At 42.0% G+C, this 20,753-nt stretch overlaps 1 protein-coding gene across 1 annotated transcript in view; it reads left to right on the forward strand.

Moving 5' to 3' along the window:
* The window catches only part of sema3c (sema domain, immunoglobulin domain (Ig), short basic domain, secreted, (semaphorin) 3C), a 54,177-nt gene that overhangs the window by 19,696 nt on the left and 13,728 nt on the right, over positions 1-20,753 (forward strand). Inside the window, exons 3-10 of the mRNA XM_083907218.1 lie at positions 7,629-7,789; positions 8,220-8,282; positions 14,885-15,004; positions 16,913-17,003; positions 18,546-18,665; positions 19,236-19,378; positions 19,482-19,596; positions 20,107-20,176. Of these exons, the coding sequence (XP_083763344.1) occupies positions 7,629-7,789; positions 8,220-8,282; positions 14,885-15,004; positions 16,913-17,003; positions 18,546-18,665; positions 19,236-19,378; positions 19,482-19,596; positions 20,107-20,176 (883 nt within the window). The remainder of the gene's footprint in view (positions 1-7,628; positions 7,790-8,219; positions 8,283-14,884; positions 15,005-16,912; positions 17,004-18,545; positions 18,666-19,235; positions 19,379-19,481; positions 19,597-20,106; positions 20,177-20,753) is intronic.

The following is a 20,753-nucleotide window of genomic DNA, read 5'->3' on the forward strand; positions in this document are numbered from 1 at the left end:
AACGTCTCTGGACGTCATGGAAACAGACGTTGAGTTTACAACTGTCTTAAAGGAGAGTTTAAAACCAAACGTTTTCATTGCCTGAAGGAAAGTTCCACCTGTTTCACATATAAAGGTCAGTTTAGATTGTAAAAAAAAAAAAAAACAGTTTATTTTTTTGCATCCCAGCAGAATTCTCTCTCTCTGAGAGTGCAGGCGACTCTTCTTTCATCAATAAATCACCGAAACCTTTACTCGCTCCTTCATTTTCTTGATTATATTGAATGACCGCTGTCTTCGTCGTCGTGGCCTTAGCCTCGGACAAAAGGCCTTTGTTTCCGTTTCCACCCGATCGCTTCGCACAAGTGACTCGCATCAAAGAAGTCCCCAGACCTCCAGACGCCACCTTGGCCTCTTTTTTTTGGATTGGCCCACTGTCCGTCATGAGGGGGGGGGGTATCGCCACAGGTCAAAGTCAAAGGCAGGACGATACGGACAAAGCCACCTGCGGCCGTACATAATCGTAAAAAAAACTGTTTCCAACCCACAAACCCTGCTATCTCTGTCATTTTTTACCACTTTATGTCTCCCTGACGTCCGAGGTGAAGAGAGCAGCAAAAAAAAACAGACAATACAGCGCAAAAATAAGACTTAGAGTTCAGGCGTTTCCTACATCAAACACCTAAATCTGCAGCTCCCCTATCCTCGAGACAGTTTTACGACGCCGTTGTCTTTATTCCGTAACTGTAAATCTGCGCCCCGAATGATCCAGCATGTCCACACGCACGCATTTCCAGAAAAAAAAGAATGCGCGTAAACTCATCATGACTAACAAAGCCGCATGTGGTCCGGGCGGATTTCTTCATCGCGGGGGCCGTACTACGCGGAAACGGCTCTTTTTTTTACGTCGTAGATAAATTCGGGAAGATGCGGTTGATGCTGCGAAAAAACAGTTTAGGGATTTCGTCGACACGAGATCACGTATGAAGATCTAAAGCATAATGCGTCAAACTCGAGGCCCGGGGGCCCAGATGTGGCCCGCCACATGTTTTTATGTGGCCTGCGAGGTCTACGCTGCTTTAAGTCCGTGCGTTGACCATAAGCTAAATTTCCGGGTAACGCGATGCATTTGCGATTGCGTTACCCGAGTAGTGACAGTATCCCGCCACTAGATGGCAGTGCAGCCTTTGAGTTTTGCTCTGCCGCCCTTTTTTTAAATCACTTTTAAAGTACTTTGTTGATAGTTTTTTGTTAGCTTCCTTGAATATTTCCTTGATTGTTTACCGTGTTTGTTGAAAGGCAACGTAGCATGTTTTATGCTAGCTACAATAGCTGTTCTTTTGTGATTGACAATTGCTCATTTTCTTAGCTACAGGTGAGCTAAAGGAGTTTGTTTTCAAGATACAGACTTGGTTTTTTGGGCGTTTTTTTGTGGTGGAAAATACGTTTTAGCATATATTTCCCTTTTTTTATCACTTTTAAAGGACTTTGTTGATAGTTTTTTGTTAGCTTCCTTGACCGTTTACCGTGTGTGTGGAAAGGAAACGTAGCATGTTTTATGCTAGCTACAATAGCTGTTCTTTTGTGATTGACAATAAAGACAAATGAGTGAGTGATATTGCTCAATTTCTTAGCTACAGGTGAGCTAAAGGAATTTGTTTTTAAGATACAGACTTGGTTTTTTGTGGTGGAAAATACATTTTAGCATAGAATATTTCCCTTTTTTACTAAGCTAACAGCAGCACGGCTAAGCTAAAGCAGCTGTAGACGCTTGACATGATGTAGTTAGGAGGTTAATGCTAAGCTTTTACCTCCGTGAAGAGACAGAATGATGCAGATGGAAGGCAGTTTCGAGAAAGACGGGAACGGCGAATACGTGTTTGTGCTTTTAGGAGAAAAACCGGTACGTCTTTTACGAAAAGCAAAATCAGCGTTTTAGTTTGTTGTTGTTGTCGTCGTCGCCAGTCTTTGAGTTTTGCTCTGCCCCCCCTTTTTTTAATCACTTTTAAGGACTTTGTTGATAGTTTTTTGTTAGCTTCCTTGACCGTTTACCGTGTGTGTGGAAAGGAAACGTAGCATGTTTTATGCTAGCTACAATAGCTGTTCTTTTGTGATTGACAATAAAGACAAATGAGTGAGTGATATTGCTCAATTTCTTAGCTACAGGTGAGCTAAAGGAATTTGTTTTTAAGATACAGACTTGGTTTTTTGTGGTGGAAAATACATTTTAGCATAGAATATTTCCCTTTTTTACTAAGCTAACAGCAGCACGGCTAAGCTAAAGCAGCTGTAGACGCTTGACATGATGTAGTTAGGAGGTTAATGCTAAGCTTTTACCTCCGTGAAGAGACAGAATGATGCAGATGGAAGGCAGTTTCGAGAAAGACGGGAACGGCGAATACGTGTTTGTGCTTTTAGGAGAAAAACCGGTACGTCTTTTACGAAAAGCAAAATCAGCGTTTTAGTTTGTTGTTGTTGTCGTCGTCGCCAGTCTTTGAGTTTTGCTCTGCCCCCCCTTTTTTTAATCACTTTTAAGGACTTTGTTGATAGTTTTTTGTTAGCTTCCTTGACCGTTTACCGTGTTTGTTGAAAGGAAACGTAGCAAATGTAAAGATTGAGGGTTAAGCAAGGAATTGGAATTCTTTTTCTGAGGGTGTGTTTACATTTAGTTGTATTTATTCTGTCTTACAGTTACATCTGGCCCTTTGAGGGCAACCATTAATGCTAATGTGGCCCTCAGTGAAAATGAGTTTGACACCCCTGATCTAAAGGGTTTTTTCAGGGTTTACAGCCTCCACTCCCTCTGATAGAGCAGGTGCACTGGGGAAGACGGACTTTTATTTTGGTGTGGGCATGAGTGTTTGCATAAGATTGAAAGTAGAACGCTGAGAAAGACACCGGATCCAATGGTATGTGGACTCCAGAGTGTCTTTGGTTTGTCTCTCTGTGAATAAACAGGGTTCTGGCCTTTTCCGCCCTCATGAAGGGATCATGAAAGGGCTCGGATTTTCTCCCCAGTGGGAAAGCAACACGCCAGTTCCACCATAATATTAAACACATTAAAGTTCTACCACTCGTCTACCACACCTTTTCCGAACAATCCGTTCCCTCTCGCGGGGGGAAATGTTCTGGATGGATGCAGCCGCCGCCCCCGAAAAAAGCCCAAAAAGACACGGTTTCACAATAAATGTCAGTCGGCGGACGGAGCCGGAGGGATGTTTAAATGTCAGCGAACTCGACTGCAAACATAAACGCGCTCTTGGCAGGAAAAAATAAAACAAAGCTTAGGTCATCAAGCTGACAAAACAAGCAAAAAAAAAAAAGTTTATATTTGTCGCTGTGACGTTGATGTAAGGACTCGCTTGCCAGCTTTTGCTTGTTCATGGACCAGATGTTCCTTGTCAACAAAAAAAACTCCTGGATGCTGCCAAGAAAGGGCAGAAATATTGCAGACGACTCGAGATGATTCGGCTTTATTTATTTGTTGCACTTATTTTTTAGTTTACACTGACTGAAATGATTCAAGAGAAGCATTTTGAAGTCCAGAAATGTGTTTATTCGTTTGGTAATTTATGGCTGTGAGTGTAATAAGGTAATACTGTGCACTTTGCAAAGTATTAGACTTAGTGCTGTATCAATAGGTTAACGCATTCAATCCGTTAGCTGCATTAGCTCCTTTTAGCGCCGTTAGCACACCTACAGTGGAACTGGAGCGGTCTGTTTATTAAACGGGAAGAGCAGCGCTACAAATAACCAGCGTAGTCGCGTAAACATGACGGCACGCGCTACTTTTCCCGGTCAGTCGCCATGGAAACGCGCCGTGCGCTAACGTTAGCGACGTTTGACAGCACTAGTTGGTGCTCAGATCTCAGTTTGTTTTGTTGTGAATAAATACAAATACTGTGAAGAAATACTATATTTCCTGTTCTGTTACTCATACGTCATGATCTATCATGACTTAAATAGTCAATGCAATGAATATAGTATCTCAGAATCGCTCGTTTTGGACAAAATTGTATTGTAGCGTTGCAGTGCTATGAGGAAATGGCCAAGCTAGCACTTGATGTTTGGAGAAATTATGGCATTGATTAGCGACTTTTGTTCATCAAACAATCAGGATAAGTTTCTTTGTAATACAGAAAACCTAGTAGTTGTAGAAATACAAAACCTTTCTCTCTTGTTTGGTAAAACTGTCGGTGGCACCTGTGATTAGCTGATTAGCTGTAATTCACTTTTAAAGGACTTTTTTGATAGTTTTTTGTTAGCTTCCTTGAATATTACCTTGACTGTGTAGTGTTTGTTGATTGGAAACGTAGCATGTTTTATGCTAGCTACAATAGCTGTTCTTTCGTGATTGACAATAAAGACAAATGATTGAGTGATTTTGCTAATTTTCTGCGCTACAGGTGAGCTAAAGAAGTATGTTTTCAAGATATAGACTTGGTTTTTTTGGGCGTTTTTTGTGGTGGAAAATACGTTTTAGCATAGAATATTTCTCTTTTTTTCTAAGCTAACAGCAGCACGGCTAAGCTAAAGCAGCTGTAGCTGCTTGACATGATGTAGTTAGGAGGTTAATTCTAAGCTTTTACCTAGTCTGTCACCTCTTACCTTTTCACGGTTCCGTTCAGGCGAAACGTTACGTGACCTGAAAAAGCTGCGGTCGTCGTCTCAGTGTTTTGCTCGACCGCGCTCAGATTCTTTCAGCCTGCGTGGGCTGTAATGTTCGGTCGTAAAACGTCAAGTCTTTCACTCAGACTGTCTAATGAACGTCGTTAAATGAAAGCTGTTTATATTTGAAAATCCGAAAAAAAAAGGATATAATGGCTTTTTTTTCCCTTGCATAATTTGAAACCTTGCGTGTTTTTGAAGTAGCTGTAAATGAGTATTTCACCCTTGTGGCCAAACCGAGGCCTGTAATGTGTGTCGAGCCTTTTCAGCTGTGATTATCTGTGACGCCGTCTTTTCCACTTTGAAGCAACCGATGATGCCGTTTCTCTGCGATTAAACACACGTGTGCTGTGACAGGACACTTTCACTTTTAATTTTGTTTCTGTGGCTAAAATAAGAGTTGTGTTTTGCGTGTGCGCGGCGCCACGAGTTCTACCTCACCAGGGCCGGCCCAAGCCTCCTTGGGGCCTGAAGCAAAATTAGATTTTGGGGCCTTCTGTTACTGCCAATAATAATGATTAGTGATCATTCATGGAAGCAGACACCAGAAAAATCTTTCAATTAATATTATTTTTGGCAAAATCAGCAACTCCCCCTACTGGCGACACAGAGAATCAATACATAAAACCAAACCAAACCAAAAGATATTATGGTCTGAAAATCTAAAAATGTGCACAATCTTTGGGGGGGGGGGGGGATTCAAAATACACACCTGTAATACAAATATTTGACTTTTATATGTAAAAAAATACAGCATTAAAGGTGCATTATGTAATAAAAAATAAAATCCTCCTAATATGTCACAGAGACTCAGGAATAATGTTCATATAACAAACTGAACTCACCAACAACAACAGTACAGATAAAATATTTGCGTTAAAAAAAATCTTTTGCAGACTGCAAATCATGTTTATGTTTTGAAATCGTGTTTTTGCATGTGGCGCCACCTACCGCCGTCTACCAATCATTGCAGTCAGTAGAGTCTCTGCTGCCGAGTGACCACGGGTTGCCAGTTGCGTAAAAAAAAAAACGAAACCTAAAAGACCTCGGTATTTTGGATTTGAATGTAGTAACCGTTTTTGGCCACATTCTTACATATGGCACCTTTAAATAATAACGTAAATCAACAGAGGCAACCCGGAACAAGGTAATAAAAATGGTTTATAAATAAAATATATAGTTAAATAATCACATCTGACAACTATGTTTTTTTGAGTGAATTGCTCTTGGGGGCCCTAAGCAGCGGCATAGTTCGCTTTATGCCTTGGGTCCGGCCCTGTACCTCACATACATTAACCGTATATATAATGTTTACCTCGCGAGCGGCGAGCGAAGAGTCGTGGGAAACTTTGCCATCGCGACTGAAGTGGTTAACTTCCCTTTATTCAAAGTTAAATACTCCAGGCTTCGCACACCAAACAACAGCAGCCTGTGATCTTCACGATAATGGGCCTCGGGCCTCAGACGCGTATGTCGCACAATAATGAAAAAATGTGACTTTAGCCCCGAGGCACTGACGCAAAAAAGCACTGGCAACCTGTTTGTTGATTAGAGGCAGCAACACAAAGAAAAGCTCAGAGAGGATCAGTGGAGGGGAGGAAATTGAGGGTGTAGATCTACATTACACTCTGCACAACCCCCCCCCCCCCCCCCCCCCCCGCTCTCAGTGCAGATTGAAAAAGTGATAAATATGCATGAGTCTTGGCTCCGACAGTGCGGCGCTTTGACGGCGGAGAGTTTCCGAAATAGGCTGAAAATAACTGTCCGAGAGCGTTTGTTTGTGTGTGTGTGTGTGTGTGTGCACGCGTGCTCGTGTGCGCACACAATGTCAGTCCTTTAACGGTGAGAGGAAACTCTTGCGGCGAGATCTTTATTCCGTATCTGTGGCAACGAGGCCTCTGCGGTCACATCGTCCTCCCCGAAATCGACAGAAAACGACGAAGTGGCCTTCGTGATAAATCATCGTGGGATCAATTTCAGGGGCAATTTATTCTGTTTTCTTTAAGGTCTTAGTCCACAGTGTTCAGACTTGTATATAAAGTAATAATAAAAAAAACGACAACAAAAAACCCAGCGCTACTGTATAAATGTACTCATAACAGTTATACTAGCTGCTAAAATGTAAAAGTAAGTCAAGCTACTTTAACCCTTAAACACATTTTTTGTGTTTCTGGCTTTTAATTTCATGCATAATTAGTGTTAAAATGTATGCCAGTTTGTGAATTTTTGAGTATTTTATGTTTAAGTAACGTGAACAAAAAATACTCACACTAACACACCTTGGGGACAAAAATGTGCTCATTGAAACCCGTTCAATTTTGACGCATGGTGACAAAAACGTGGCAATTTAAAGGTTAAAAACTGAAAATGTTGTAATAGTTGATATGTATGATGAGGATTGAAACTATATATATATATATATATATATATATATATATTTATATATATATATATTTTTTTTTTAGACGATAAAATGACTATGCATTAATGCCATTTCATTTATTGATTAAACATCTGGTAGTGTTTGACGTGACGTTCAAACTAATCCATATTGGTTCACTCTTAGAAATAAGGGTTCCAAAAGGGTCCTTCTACAAGGGCTGAGGTTCTACCTGGAACCATTTGCTTCCAGGTAGGGTTTTAAACGGGTTCTTGATGGAACCCTCCCAAAGGGAACTAAAAAAGGGTTCTCCTATGAGGACAAGCCAAAGAACCTTATATGGTTCGACTGAGCACTTTTATTTTCGAAGAGTGTTTAGTCTACGTAAGGAACCGTGTCTTATTCACTTAAGTGGGAACATAATGTAGAAAAAATGACATCATGTGACCTGAAATTTGTCGTCCCTGCTCGGTTATCTTGTATTTCCAGTCTACTTCCTGGGCTTCACACGTCAAAGCGGAAAGAATATGTAAATTGTCTTGACATAAAGTCCATGGAGGTGTCTTATTCTGTGTTTTTTTTCTCCACGTGTCTCTCTCAGACCTGCAGGCCTCGCCGTCCTTTGAACACTACAGCATATCCGACAAGGCCATGGACTACAGGATCCTGCAGATGGACGAGGACCAGGACAGGATGTACGTGGGCTGCAAGGACCACGTCCTCTCCGTGGACATCAACAACATCACACACGGCACGCTCAAGGTCAGCCGACGCGGCGTTCTTACGTGTTACAAAAATCCTTATCGCGTGTAAATTACCTCACATTTTCCATCGTCGGAGTCGTTTTAGGGTCATTGAAAAAAGTGTCATAAAACGGCTGATTGTGTATGCAGTGAAGGAGTTGTCCTCAGTTGTAATTGACAGGCTTGAAATGCATAAACAGATGGGGAAAGCGTTTAAGTTTCCCCCCAGGGGAGAGCTTCACAGCAGCCAGAGTGAATTGCTTGATGTATTCATCGAGACAGACCTTTAAGCTGAAAACAGATGCATTGTCATCACGCGGTATTAAAAAAAAAAAAAAGGTTTCTTTTGTCTGCGAAAATGAAAATGAATGATCGCATATTGTATGACGTCTCCTTCACGACGTCTTGGCTTGTTTCATCACTTTGAGTTGTTTTTTATGAACCACCAGGTGTTTTGGCCGGCGTCTCCCAGCAAGATAGAAGAATGTCAAATGGCAGGCAAGGATCCTACGGTAAGAACACGAAAGTAAAAAATTCAAATTCTGTATAAATGTACTCGTAACAGTTATACTAGCTGCTAAAATGAAGTAAGTCGAGCTACTTTAACCCTTAAACAAGTCAACTAGACACATTTTTGTGTTTCTGGCTTTTAATTTCATGCATAATTATTGTTTAATGTATGCCAGGTTGTGTATATTTGAGCGTTTTATTTTTAGATAACGTTAACAAAAAAATACTCACACTAACACACCTTGGGGACAAAAATGTGCTCATTGAAACCTGTTCTATTTTGGCGCATCGTGACAAAAACATGGCAATTTAAGGGTTAAAAACTGAAAATTGTATAATATATGATATGTATGATGAGAACTGGAACAATATATATATTAAAAAAAATATTAATTCATAAAGTTTTGGTGCTGTGACGTGAGTATTTTATTAAAAATAGTGCATATATAGAAACAAATGTTTCTGCTAATCTTTCACATTAAAAAAATCCAATTTGCAGGAATTACATAGAAATTAATTAGTTTAGTTCTTTTTTTAGACCATAAAATTGTCAATTTATGGGTTAAACATTTTAAAAATGCATTACTATTTGAAGGAAAGGACTAGCTTTCGTGTCTAAGAGCTGCTTCGTAAGTTTTGGTAATATTTGTTATTCCTTTATATGAACAACCAGGTTTTTTTTTTGCGCAGTATATATTTAAACGTGCAGTATTTTAGATTTGGATTGATAAAATTCCCGGACTACCGCTTTTATATGAAGTTCTTTTGCAGGAAATGTATGTTGGGAGTTAGATATATCCATAACATACATCTCCATGTGTAATGTCTCTGGAGTGTTGGGTCTTTATCTAGAAATACGACAAGGCGTCGGACTTATGTTTCGTCATTAACGTAAAAATATTCATCATAATAAACCACATCCACTTCCATGTTATTATTATTATTTTTATTATTATTCTTTTTGTCCTATCGAGAAGAAACAACAGTCTCTTCTTCTTCTTATAAATGAAAAGCTGGATTCATTTCAAGCCGAACGGTAAGAAAACTATCTCTAGTCCATAGAGAAAGTAGGGTGTTTTGCTCTGATTTACCGCTGCCTGAACAAAGGATTTCAAACTCCGAAAGTCCGTAAATGACACAGATGACCATATTCTTCGGACATCATAGACGCTGATAACGATACCTAGCTAAAAAAAACCATCTTGGCCAGGTGTTACAGTGTTCCCACTGTGCGTCACTCGCTCTTACATCCACACTCCAAAAAACCCCCTAAACTTTCACTTGAACATGAAAAGTGTCCCACTGTGTCCCACGCCGTCTCTCTTCCCCCCCGTTCCACAACAGCAGCTGTGCGCCAAAAAAGAAAAAAAAGAGCCACATGCTGCTAAAAGGAAAAGCAGTTTTTCCAGGCAGTCCGTGAGTGATTTGTGCTGCTCTGAGTCACACTCTGCCCGCCTGGTCGCTGTAGACAGATGTATCCCAAATATTTGGGTGAGCCGTCGCTCTGTGGAGCCACCTTTCCCTGCTCTTGTGTCCACTTCTGCCACTTAAATTCTGACTGTTTTTATTCACTTTTTCTAGACTTATATATATAGGGTAATAATAAAAAAAAACAACAACAACAAACCCAGCGCTATACTGTATAAATGTACTCATAAGTCGAGCTACTTTAACCCTTAAATGCATTTTCTGTGTTTCCGGCTTTTAATTTCATGCATAATTAGTGTTAAAATGTATGCCAGGCGGTGCTTTTTTGAGGATTTTATTTTTAAGTAACGTTAACAAAAAATACTCACACTAACACACCTTGGGGACAAAAATGTGCTAATTGAAACCCGTTCAATTTTGATGCATGGTGACAATAACGTGGCAATTTAAGGGTTAAAAACTGAAAATGTTATAATATTTGATATGTATGATGAGGACTGAAACAACATATATATATATACATATATATATATATATATATATATATATAAATAAAAAATATTAATTCATAAAGTTTTGGTGCCGAGTATTTTATGAAATATGACATTGCAACAAAAAAATATGCAAGTAAAGAAATGTTTCTGCTAATCTTTCATTTAAAAAAAAAATCCAGTTTGCGTGAGGTATATTGAAAATAATTAATTTATTGTGTTTTTTAGACCATAAAATGACGATGCATCTATATCATGAAGTCCAGTCTTGAGTTGAAAATGCAGTCAAATTTTGACATGGAACTTAACGCCGTTTAGTTCATTGATTGAACATCTGGTCGTGTGTTTGACGTGACCTTCAAACTCATTCATTATTGGTTCACTCTTAGAAATAAGGGTTCCTAAAGGGTCCTCCTACAAGGGCTGAGGTTCTACCTTGAACCATTTGCTTCTGGGAAACCCTTTACCGAAGAAAGGGTTTTAGTAAGAACTGTTTTGATCCAGAGAACCCTTTCAAACCCCTTTCTTGAATAAAGGGTTTTAAAAGGGTTCTTGGTGGAACCCTCCAAAAGGGTGCCAAAAAGGGTTATCCTATGGGGTATAAGGGTTCTGCCACTTAAATTCTGACTGTTTTTATTCACTTTTTCTAGCTATTTTGAGAACTTTCTCGTCTCCTCCCCACTCGTCTGTTATCGTTACCATTTCCATCTGTATATATTGAGTTCCCCCCCCAGTCAGGATAAAAATCTGCGGTCGATTGTTTGCACCAGAGAGTGTCAGCGAGGCCCCCCCGGAATAAAACGTATTTGCTCGCTCAGAAGTCTCCGGCGTGATCGCCACTTGAACTCGACACCGTCGGTCTGGATTGTGTTTATCTGGCGCAGGAAAAGAATAGAGAAAATAAGAAAAACCCGGGGACGTGGCTGCAACGTACATTTCTGTGACGAACATCAGATATCAGATCTTACCCGAGACTCTGTGGGGTTGAAACGGAGTGCGATGAGATGAGGAAAAAAGTGCGAGGAAGAGACAGCGAGAAGGCGGATTAATAACAGAGATGGGCGTGTGACGGGGGAAAGTTCTCTTGTTTTTCAGCCGATGGCTCTCGGCGGAGCTGTGCGCCGACTGTGAGCCGCAGCAGCTGCCATTCCTGCTGCCTCGGCCAAGTTCCCTCACGGCTCCCTGGATACGCTTCCGTCATCTCCCCACTTCTTTTCCTCACCCTCTTCTTCTCCTTTATCCACTTGTTTTCTGTCAAGCTCACAGGCCTCAAAGTGCAGCAACTCCTTCTACTTTCTTGGGTTGTTTTTTTTAATGGGGATCACAGATCTGTCTGACTGAGTTATGAGCCGTTTTCAGACACTGAACTTTGGGAAAACGTCCAGATAATTGGATTCGGATCATACTTTCAAAGTTTGCCGGTGTCTGGGTCAGACAACAGCATTCACACAGTTCTAGCTAGCTCTGCTCGACTCTTCGGTTCTATTGGTATCGTTTTTGACGCAAACACCAACAAAAGGTTGTCAGTTTAACGGAATCATTACAATTCTTTACAAAGATTTGTTCAGTACTTCCTGCATGACCGGAGCACAGACTCTGGAATACGGCTGAACGTGCTGCCGCTAAGTACACCAAATATTGAGATTTTATTTGCTAAAGGTCGGAGATCCTGGACAAAACAGTTGGAACAGGCTACATTTTAATTCAAAAGTCCAAGCCCCTTTCTTCAGACTTCCGTCCGAACGCTCAAAGAACACAGATTCACGATCGCCGATGGTAACTTTTGGTACTTTTCGGCGACTTTTCTGGGCTTACGGTTGTCGCCGCCGTTCAAACGCAGCCCCGGTGTTCACTCTGGTCTTGGATCCTCTCTACGTCAGCCTTTTTCTTGGCAATAGCTTGCCCCAAAAACGCCGTCTTCCGTTTGAGACCGACACCTGTTGTTGGCGACTTTTCTGCCATAACGTTGCTGCGATTGTCTCGTTGGATTTAGCGAGCTAGCATTAGCTATGGCGTTGTCTTGGAACCTGGTCAGATCAAGTACCAAAAAAAGAGTTGTGCTGCACTCTTAGAAATAAAAGTGGTAAAAGTAGAACCATATAAGGTTCTTCGGCTTGTCCTCATAGGCGAACCCTTTTTGGATCCAGGTAGAACCTGGAGCCCTTTTAAAACCCTTTATTCAGGAAAGGGGTTTTAAAGGGTTCTCTGGATCAAAATACTTAGTGGAACCATTAATGTTACCAAGAACACTTGAAAGACCCTTTCTTCGGGAAAGGGTTTGTCAGAAGCAAATGGTTCCATGTAGAACCTCAGCCCTTGTAGAAGAACCCTTTTGGAACCCTGTAGAACTGTATCATGGAAAAACTTTCCATGTGAAAAATCTGCACCAAAACAAGATTTTCAACACTGTATTGGTTTAAAAAAAACACAGCTTTAACCCCCGTCTGAGTGGACAATCCTGCTGGTTTACAATCTCAGTCGCCTTCTTTGTCTGAGCATTGGTCATTCCCCCAAGATAAATAAGTCGGATAATCTGGTATTCAGAATCCAAAAGTCATTTAGAATCATTGAAAAAAGAGTGAAATCATCAAAGGTGAGGTACGCGTCGCCAGTCCATTCCAGGAAAGTGAAATAATCATTTTGAGCGAATAAACTGACCACAGCTGTACAACGTGGGAAAAATGGACCTGGAAAGTGCTTGAAAAAGGACTTAAATTTGATCTTGGAAAAAGTGTATGAACCATGGAAGGATAATTCATGTGTTTCTTATATAATAATGTAGTGATGGCACTTTCTTGTCATACATACAGATGCACTTAATGGCTTTGAATGATCTGCCTTTTTCTGTTCTCCGTGCTCTCACTTGGACATTATCCAGAAAACGTCTCAAGTTCTTTGTTTTCCTTGTCCCTGCAGACAAATACTTCAACATTACACGCCTGTAAGCAGCTTTTACTGACGCCATTTTTTTTTTTCCCACTGACCCTAATTCCGTGACCAGCGAGTTCTGCGAGTGCTGTTGTGATCCTGCCATCGTGTGATAACGTCATAACAACAAAAGAAGTTTGAATTACTACTGTACGTCGTATGGAACCGGACACTTGAAGAGAGATAAACAGGCTCTGGGATGTCGGGCCGCGAGCCAGGAAACAGGCTTTATGCTCCGTTATGTTTTGTTTTTTTTCACTGCGCTGTATCAGAGCCGGGGATTTAAATGATATGAAAAAACAGTCATTATTTTTTACGACGCTATAACGACCTCGGCAGAAAGGGATCAGAGCATCTGTTATTCGTGCGTTTTCTTTGCTAACGTCGGATAAAGGGGCGACATTATGTCACGTACGCTGATGCCGGCCTCATGGGTTAGGACAGTTTAGTCAAGTGATTTATAAAAGGGCATTGAGAAACCTGAAGCTAATTAGCATTAGCGAAATAGAACGTTTTTGATCGTGCCTGCTTCTCGCTGCCGATTTGGGTGGATTGAACCTTTTAAAACTTGAAGTATTTTAGACAAAGTAGTGTTTTTGTGGAAATCACCCTTTAAAACTGACTCTAGCAGCTGGTTGTACAAGCCCCTCCCCCCCCTCCAAACACCTGTTTCTAACTGTCCGAAACTGGCGGAAAACAGAGAACGTGTTTTAAAATTGCCGTATTTCAAGAACGGTTGATGATACGGATTAAATGATTGGTGTGTGAGCGTCAGGAGGCTTTCAGGAGCTCACACACATTTAAATTTGTGAAAAACGGGTGTGAATCAACGGAGAAATCACAGTTTTAAAATCACCCTCGTCGAGTTTTAACATGCGAGTCAATGGGAGGTTATACCGAAACTATTTGTGCTTTTAATTTTAAGAAAAACTGCAAGTCGTATGAAAATGAAAACAACACACGGGACAACAACCATATGTTGCAATGTTTTTATGTAAAATTTGTCTGTGTAGGTTGGAAATTGTGGCCAGGAGAAGAGATTGTTTAGAGATTTTAGCTAGCTAGCAGCGCAATACACACACGCATTCTCTAAACATCCAAAAAAAAGTACAAAACTTAAACTGTTATTGTTTAAAAACCGTAATAAGTAACAAAACTTTGATTCAAGTGAATAAAGCCTGAAGTCTTGTGACCCGTTCAAAGTTTCAACCACGTCTTTACGTTAAAGTTTCACGACACTGCGAGGCTCCAAAATGGGCTAGGTTGAAAAACGTTTTTTTGTCTGTTTCCCATTCATGTGTATGTGGAAATTCTTCGCACTTTTTTGCGATTTTTGCCGCCGATGTTACTCGAAATACTTCGAAAAAAGTCACAGCACATCGTTCCCGATCAAACCGCACGTTTTCATATAGGACGTGTGGGGGGGTTTCTCTCAAAACTTCACATTCTCATTGCTTTGCATTGCTCAGCAGGCACTCTAATGTTAGCCACAGGAAGCCACTGAACTGATGTGTGTTGAATTTCAACAAAGAGACTTTTTATTGTATATAAAAATAAAATATATCTGTGTTATTTATTCCCTCAGAATTACAGGTGAAAGCAGCGTCTCATGAAAAGGTCACTCGCAGCAAGTCTGCTTTGGGTTTAACGTTTCACCGCCATGAATCAGGGTGACGGCTTTTATTGCCGCGTCTCACCTACTGAACTCTTAAAGCGTCTCTTTTAAAAAAAAAAAAAATTCCGTCTCTGTTTTCCAGCACGGCTGTGGGAACTTCATCCGCGTGGTGCAGCCGTACAACAGGACTCATCTGTTCATGTGTGGAAGCGGAGCCTACAGTCCCGTCTGCGCTTACGTCAACAGGGGCCGCAGACCAGAGGTGAGACGGCTGGGAACTGGTACTACCAAACTTTTTACAGAAAGTGGTGGGGGGGGGGGGAAATAAATGTATTTTTAATTAGAAGAAAATATCGGAACCGAGGATCATCTCAGCACTCGATGACAGTTTATTTCACATCATCACTTTTATTCACCCATTAGAGGAGATATTCAGGACGAGAGGTCGGAAAACAGATCCGGCCGCACGAGGGAAGCCCTCCAGGAGAAAAGTGCACACTGAGCGAGCAGCGTTTAGCCGCAGAATGGGCCGACGACCGGTGCCAAAACGCTAATAAGCAGAAGAGGAAGAGCTCTTAACCAGGCTCTTTCTGCGCTGCGGTGCCTTTTTTTTTTGTCATTTCGGGTGGTGGTGGGGGGGGGGGGGTTTTGTTTGAAAGGCCAACAGCTCTGTTTGCAATTTTCTGAGCTCAAACATGTCAGAGTCTGAGGAGAAGGGATCTGTTAAGTATAACAAGCTTCCCAGAGTGAGACGTTGACGCAGAACGCGCCATCCACCGGTGGATTTTGATGCCGTAGCGGAATTTGAGAGGACGTCTGCAGTGGACGCCAGGGCTACTTACTGTGGGTTTTTTTGGGGAGTTTTTCACGTCAGAATTCATTAATTATCAGTCTTTCCATGTTGGTGTAGCTTTTTAAAGAAGCCCTTTATTCATATAGTATATATTAAGCACTTATTTACTAGTGCTGTAAAACGTTGACGCGTCAACGGCATTTAACGGCGTCAACGCTAACGCACGATGCCGGAAAAAGACGCGTGTGACATAATTTTTATGTGACTCCGGATTGTTAAAATTAGTCTGTAAAGTAGCGCTAAACTTTAAAAACAGAGGCACACATACGCAGTACACAGGTACGCTGGCTATTTGTAGCGCTGCTCTTTTCCTTTAATAAACAGATCGCTCCAGTTCGACTGTAGGCGCGCTAACCGGCGCTAAAAGGAGCTAATGCAGCTAACGGAGCTAACTGGTAAGCGGTGCCTGGACTCCGGTGTCGCGGCACGCAAACATGACGTCATGCGCGTCTTTCTCCGGTCAGTCGCTAATGTAGGAAAATTCTTAATTCATGTCGTAATAGCGATAGAATAAGGTTATGTAGAATAAGGTGTTAACACGTGCTTAATGATTACTAATAAAGAGCTAGTATGGTACTTTTATATCGTTAGCCTAATAGCATAGTTGCCCAAGTCATATTTGAACATTTTCGGAAAACGAGAAAAAACAAAAAAAATTTAGCTAGCACATCGGTAAAGCTAGGCAGATATCACAATTACAAAAAAAAAAACGACTTAGGCAATTATGCTAATAGGCTAACGATATGTTGGTAAGCACCTAGTTTATGGTGAATATGTGTTAAGCTTAAGCTAAAGTGTTAGCAAAAGTATGATTACAGTGAAAGAAAGTGTTATTCCAAATATTCCCTCTAGACATGATTTACTGCGCTGATTTGTGTCGTCTGACTGGTTTTATTTTTCCACGAAAAAGCGTAGAAATTGAAATATACTAACCAATTTAGTTGATTTCTCTACGGACCGTGCATGCGACTATGTGAAAGCACCAATACATGCAGACATGAGCAATCCCTTTTTAGATTAATTGCAATGTCGGGGTTAACGGTGATCAGTCAATTTCCAGAAATGTTTTTTTGGCAAATGCTAACTTTTTCCCTGAAGATGGAGGGAATGCTCTCCAACACATTAGCAGGGAATTTCCTCCATCTCCTCCCATAAGGAATGTTCTTTTTTTTACTGTCCAACACGGACCAGTTACAGTCCACCAGCCCAAAAGGGACAGAAATGTGAGGCAGGGACATTTGGTACGACCCATATTATCACATAAAGCTGGTCTTCAAATCCCGCCACCTGACTTCTTCCTCTTCTCTCCTGTGACAGGAACAAGTCTTCCACATAGATTCCAAGACCGAATCTGGAAAAGGGAGGTGCTCCTTCAACCCTCAAGTCAACACGGTGTCCGTCATGCTCAGTAGGTGCCTCATTAAAAACACTAGCGTCTTCGTCTTCAAACGTTTATGACCTTTCACGGCGCGTGCTAGGCTAATTATCGTATAAATTTCCTACACAAAGGCCTCATTTAGACCTCATCCGTCCTCAATGATCGCACATTATGGATAGCGCTAAGAGCGACTTCCCGGACGCCTCTCCCGTGACTACGTTAGATCCGATCTGGACGGGGATACGAATCGAAGCTCTACGCGCGCTGCCGTAACATGAAATTGCAAACTTTCCCTAAAAAAGACGGCGTTTTTTTGATCAAACGCAACATAAAAAATACCCGCAAATACGAAGCTACGCACTGCCGTACATAATGCCAGACCTGGACGTAGCACCGTAACAATGCAGCTTATGGACCTTTTTACGATTTATTGGGCACCCCCAAGACTCGCGGGTCGTGAAAGGGATAGTTCAGAGATGTCTGAACATGGTCCCCAGACAAAAGAAGTCGAAGAAATACAAGGAAATACATCTGGAGCATGAAAAGAAGAAGGCGATAAAAGATGCAAGAGCCAAAGTTGTGTACTCAAGGGTGGTGTTTTAAGATGTTTTCACTCCGGGATCCTCGTTTTCGGGCTCCAAAAAAAACCACCAGTTCCACATGGATAAAAGGTGATCTGCACATGATTTGGATCACTTACGACGGATGTAAATGCCAGGTCTGAACACGGGTTCAGATTTCAGGTCCAATACTCAACAGGCATTTGAGGCGATATCTCCCTTAGGTCACACTCCACTCCACTCCCCCTCCCTCTTCTCCCCTCTGTAACTTAACTCGTCTTTGATCCACGCTTTGGCGGTAGAGTGTCGGGTTGCCGTTGACACGGCTAAAGGGCGACGGATCGCACGCTCGGGCTCCGCTTCCCGACACCCGAGCGTTGCCGCGTCAGCAGCCAAGCTCCTGCCGAGCGAAAGCGAGCGACTTCAGAGATGCCCGCGGGGTTAGCGAAAAGGTTCCAGAGGGCGGGTTGACCTACAGGAAGCCGTTTCGGGGCGCAAACAGCGCGAGGCACAAACGGAGGCAGTGTCTGCGCTCGATAAAATCTGGGGCCTTCGACTCCACCGTCCACCATCCTCATGTTCGGGGGGGGGGGCTGTTTTTTAAGCCACCTGAGATGCTGTCGACAGCCAAGTTTGGACGCGAGCCACGTTCTCCTAGCATAACCCACGTCCTCAGGAGCAGATGGAGGAGTGAAAGTGAAGGAATTATGGAAGCATTAGTGCCTCATAAGCGGCGCAGTATATTGACGTACGCACTATGTGGAACAATTTATATGGTTATTTATTAGTGTATTTGTCAGGTACAATGTCACCGTTTATAGTATGAAACAGATGTCTTGCATATAGGGTTTCGAGCCAAGGCTGAAAAGCAGTCCCTAAATCCCTGTAATAAAAACGTTGATTTATTTTATACCGTACACACGTGTATATTAGCGTAATCGTCCGTGAAGCCTCAGGAGCGTATATCCTATGTTGTATCGAGTGTGTTTTTTTTGTGTCCGTTTTCCTCCAGACCAGGAGCTTTTCTCAGGCATGTACATCGACTTCATGGGCACGGATGCCGCCATCTTCAGGAGCCTGACCAAACGGAATGCAGTGCGCACGGACCAGCACAACTCCAAGTGGCTTAGCGGTGAGCGCCGATGGCGTGGGACGACCGTTCAAAAGTTTGGGGTCACCTGTACAATTTTTGTTGCGTTTTCCATTAAAAGGCCCACTTTTATTCATCAAAAAAAGTTGCAAAATGAAGGGAAAGTATAGTCCAAGCTAATGCTAAATGCTAACCTGATTGAACAAGCGTTTTCAAGGGTTTTCTTATCATCCAATAGCCTTCTAACGCGATTAGCAAACACATTGTACCATTAGAACACTGCAAATGGGCCTCTATACACCTATATTCCATGAAAAACCTTAAAAATGTGCAGCTAGAATAGTCGTTTACCACATTAACAATGTATAGAGTGTATTTCTGATTCATTTAATGTTATATTCATTGAAAAAAAAAGTGATTTTCCTTCAAAAATAAGGACATTTCTAAGTGACCCCAAACTTTTGAACTAAAAATTGCTCTAAAGCACACTGTAATCTTGGAAAAACAGAATCATGAATCACTAGGACCGTATATTGGCGCAGCATTTTCACAACAATCCAAATCACGGAAGTTGAAAAACGTCTCATCACGTAACCGGCGTCTTCCGTTCAGAGCCGATTTTCATCGACGCCCACCTGATCCCGGACGGCACCGACCCCAACGACGCCAAATTGTACTTCTTCTTCCGCGAGAGGCTGACGGACAACAACGGGAACACGAAGAACATCCACACGATGGTGGCCAGAGTGTGTCCGGTGAGCGGCGTGAATCGGCACCGTGATGGGTTTTTTTTGTTGTTGTTTTATTTTAATCCGGTTTCAGATTACGACCGTTTTTTTTTTTTTGCTCCGTCTCCAGAGCGACATCGGGGGGCAGCGGAGTCTGGTCAACAAGTGGACCACGTTCCTCAAAGCCAGGATGGTGTGTTCGGTTCTGGAGGAGGACGGCACCGAGACGCACTTCGACGAACTAGGTGAGGTCGGGGAAAAAAAAAAACGCCGCTTAGTCGCTTAGAGTTTGGTTTACGTTACGGTAAAAGAAAGGAATTTCGTCTTTTATGTTCATGACCCCCCCCAGAAACTCTATTTAACGTGTCATTGTGCATGAAACGAGTGTAAAACACACCAAACATCATCTCGATTTACTCATATTTGTGCGCTTTGGTTTGAAGTGATTGATTTTTCCGCTGTTTGGTCTGGATTAGGATTGTAGCCCTCTGACGCTTTTAATAACCGCTGTTCTGCCGCTGTTGGGTTATCTTGTGTTTCTTTCTTAGCCTCGGCTTTTGAAAATTGCAAACATCAGCTCAAAGCCCTCTCTCTCTTCGACCTCGGGTCACTTGTTAATACCTGCGATTCATCACTTCTTCTTGACCAACTCACCCTCAGGGATGAGGAGATAAGAGATAATATAGGAGGCTTTTCTTTTTTTTTTTTTTTTTTAAACTCACTTCTCTCTACATCTGTGTGTTTTCTCTTTGCAGAAAATGTGTTTTTGCTGGAAACCGATCAGCCCAAGAGTCTCTTGGTGTTTGGAGTCTTCACGTCCACGAGGTAGGACCAGCAGCAGCCGCGGGAGGGCGGGCGGCAAAAAAAAAAAAAGCCAAATGTAACATTCCTGCAGTCCTCAGCGGTTATGTTAATCACTGACTGGAGATCAGCGGGAGGGGATGTGCTCGTCAAAAGGGGCCTGTTACATTATAGAGACGTCATGTGTCACGTTTCAGAACAGAGCGTCGGGGATGATGATGATGAGCTATCGCTTTACGGCTTCCCGGTGGCTTCGCCCATCTGGTCTCGGTTTTGATGTTCTTTCCTGATGTTCGCGTCGCAGCCGTTCGCCAATTTGCAAACTCAGATACGGGGTCTCAGCGCAAATTACACAGAATACGTATTTACTGTGGTAGCAGACCGCAGGGGTATTTTACCCCCCGAGTCCGCAAAAGAATGTTATAATTATAATTTTACAAGTCTTGTTCTTCATGTTCCGAGGATACAAATGGCTTTTATGTGGAGGGTTTTTTTTTATGTGGAAGTGCTTTACAGCTCTGGTCTTGGTCTTAAGACAACTTCTTTTTGGTCTTGTCTTGGAATTGGACACATTTTTACTCAATCTTGGGTAAATCGAGAA

The sequence above is a fragment of the Microchirus variegatus genome (assembly GCF_963457635.1).
Source record: "Microchirus variegatus genome assembly, chromosome: 20".
Classification (NCBI taxonomy): Eukaryota; Metazoa; Chordata; class Actinopteri; order Pleuronectiformes; family Soleidae; genus Microchirus; species Microchirus variegatus.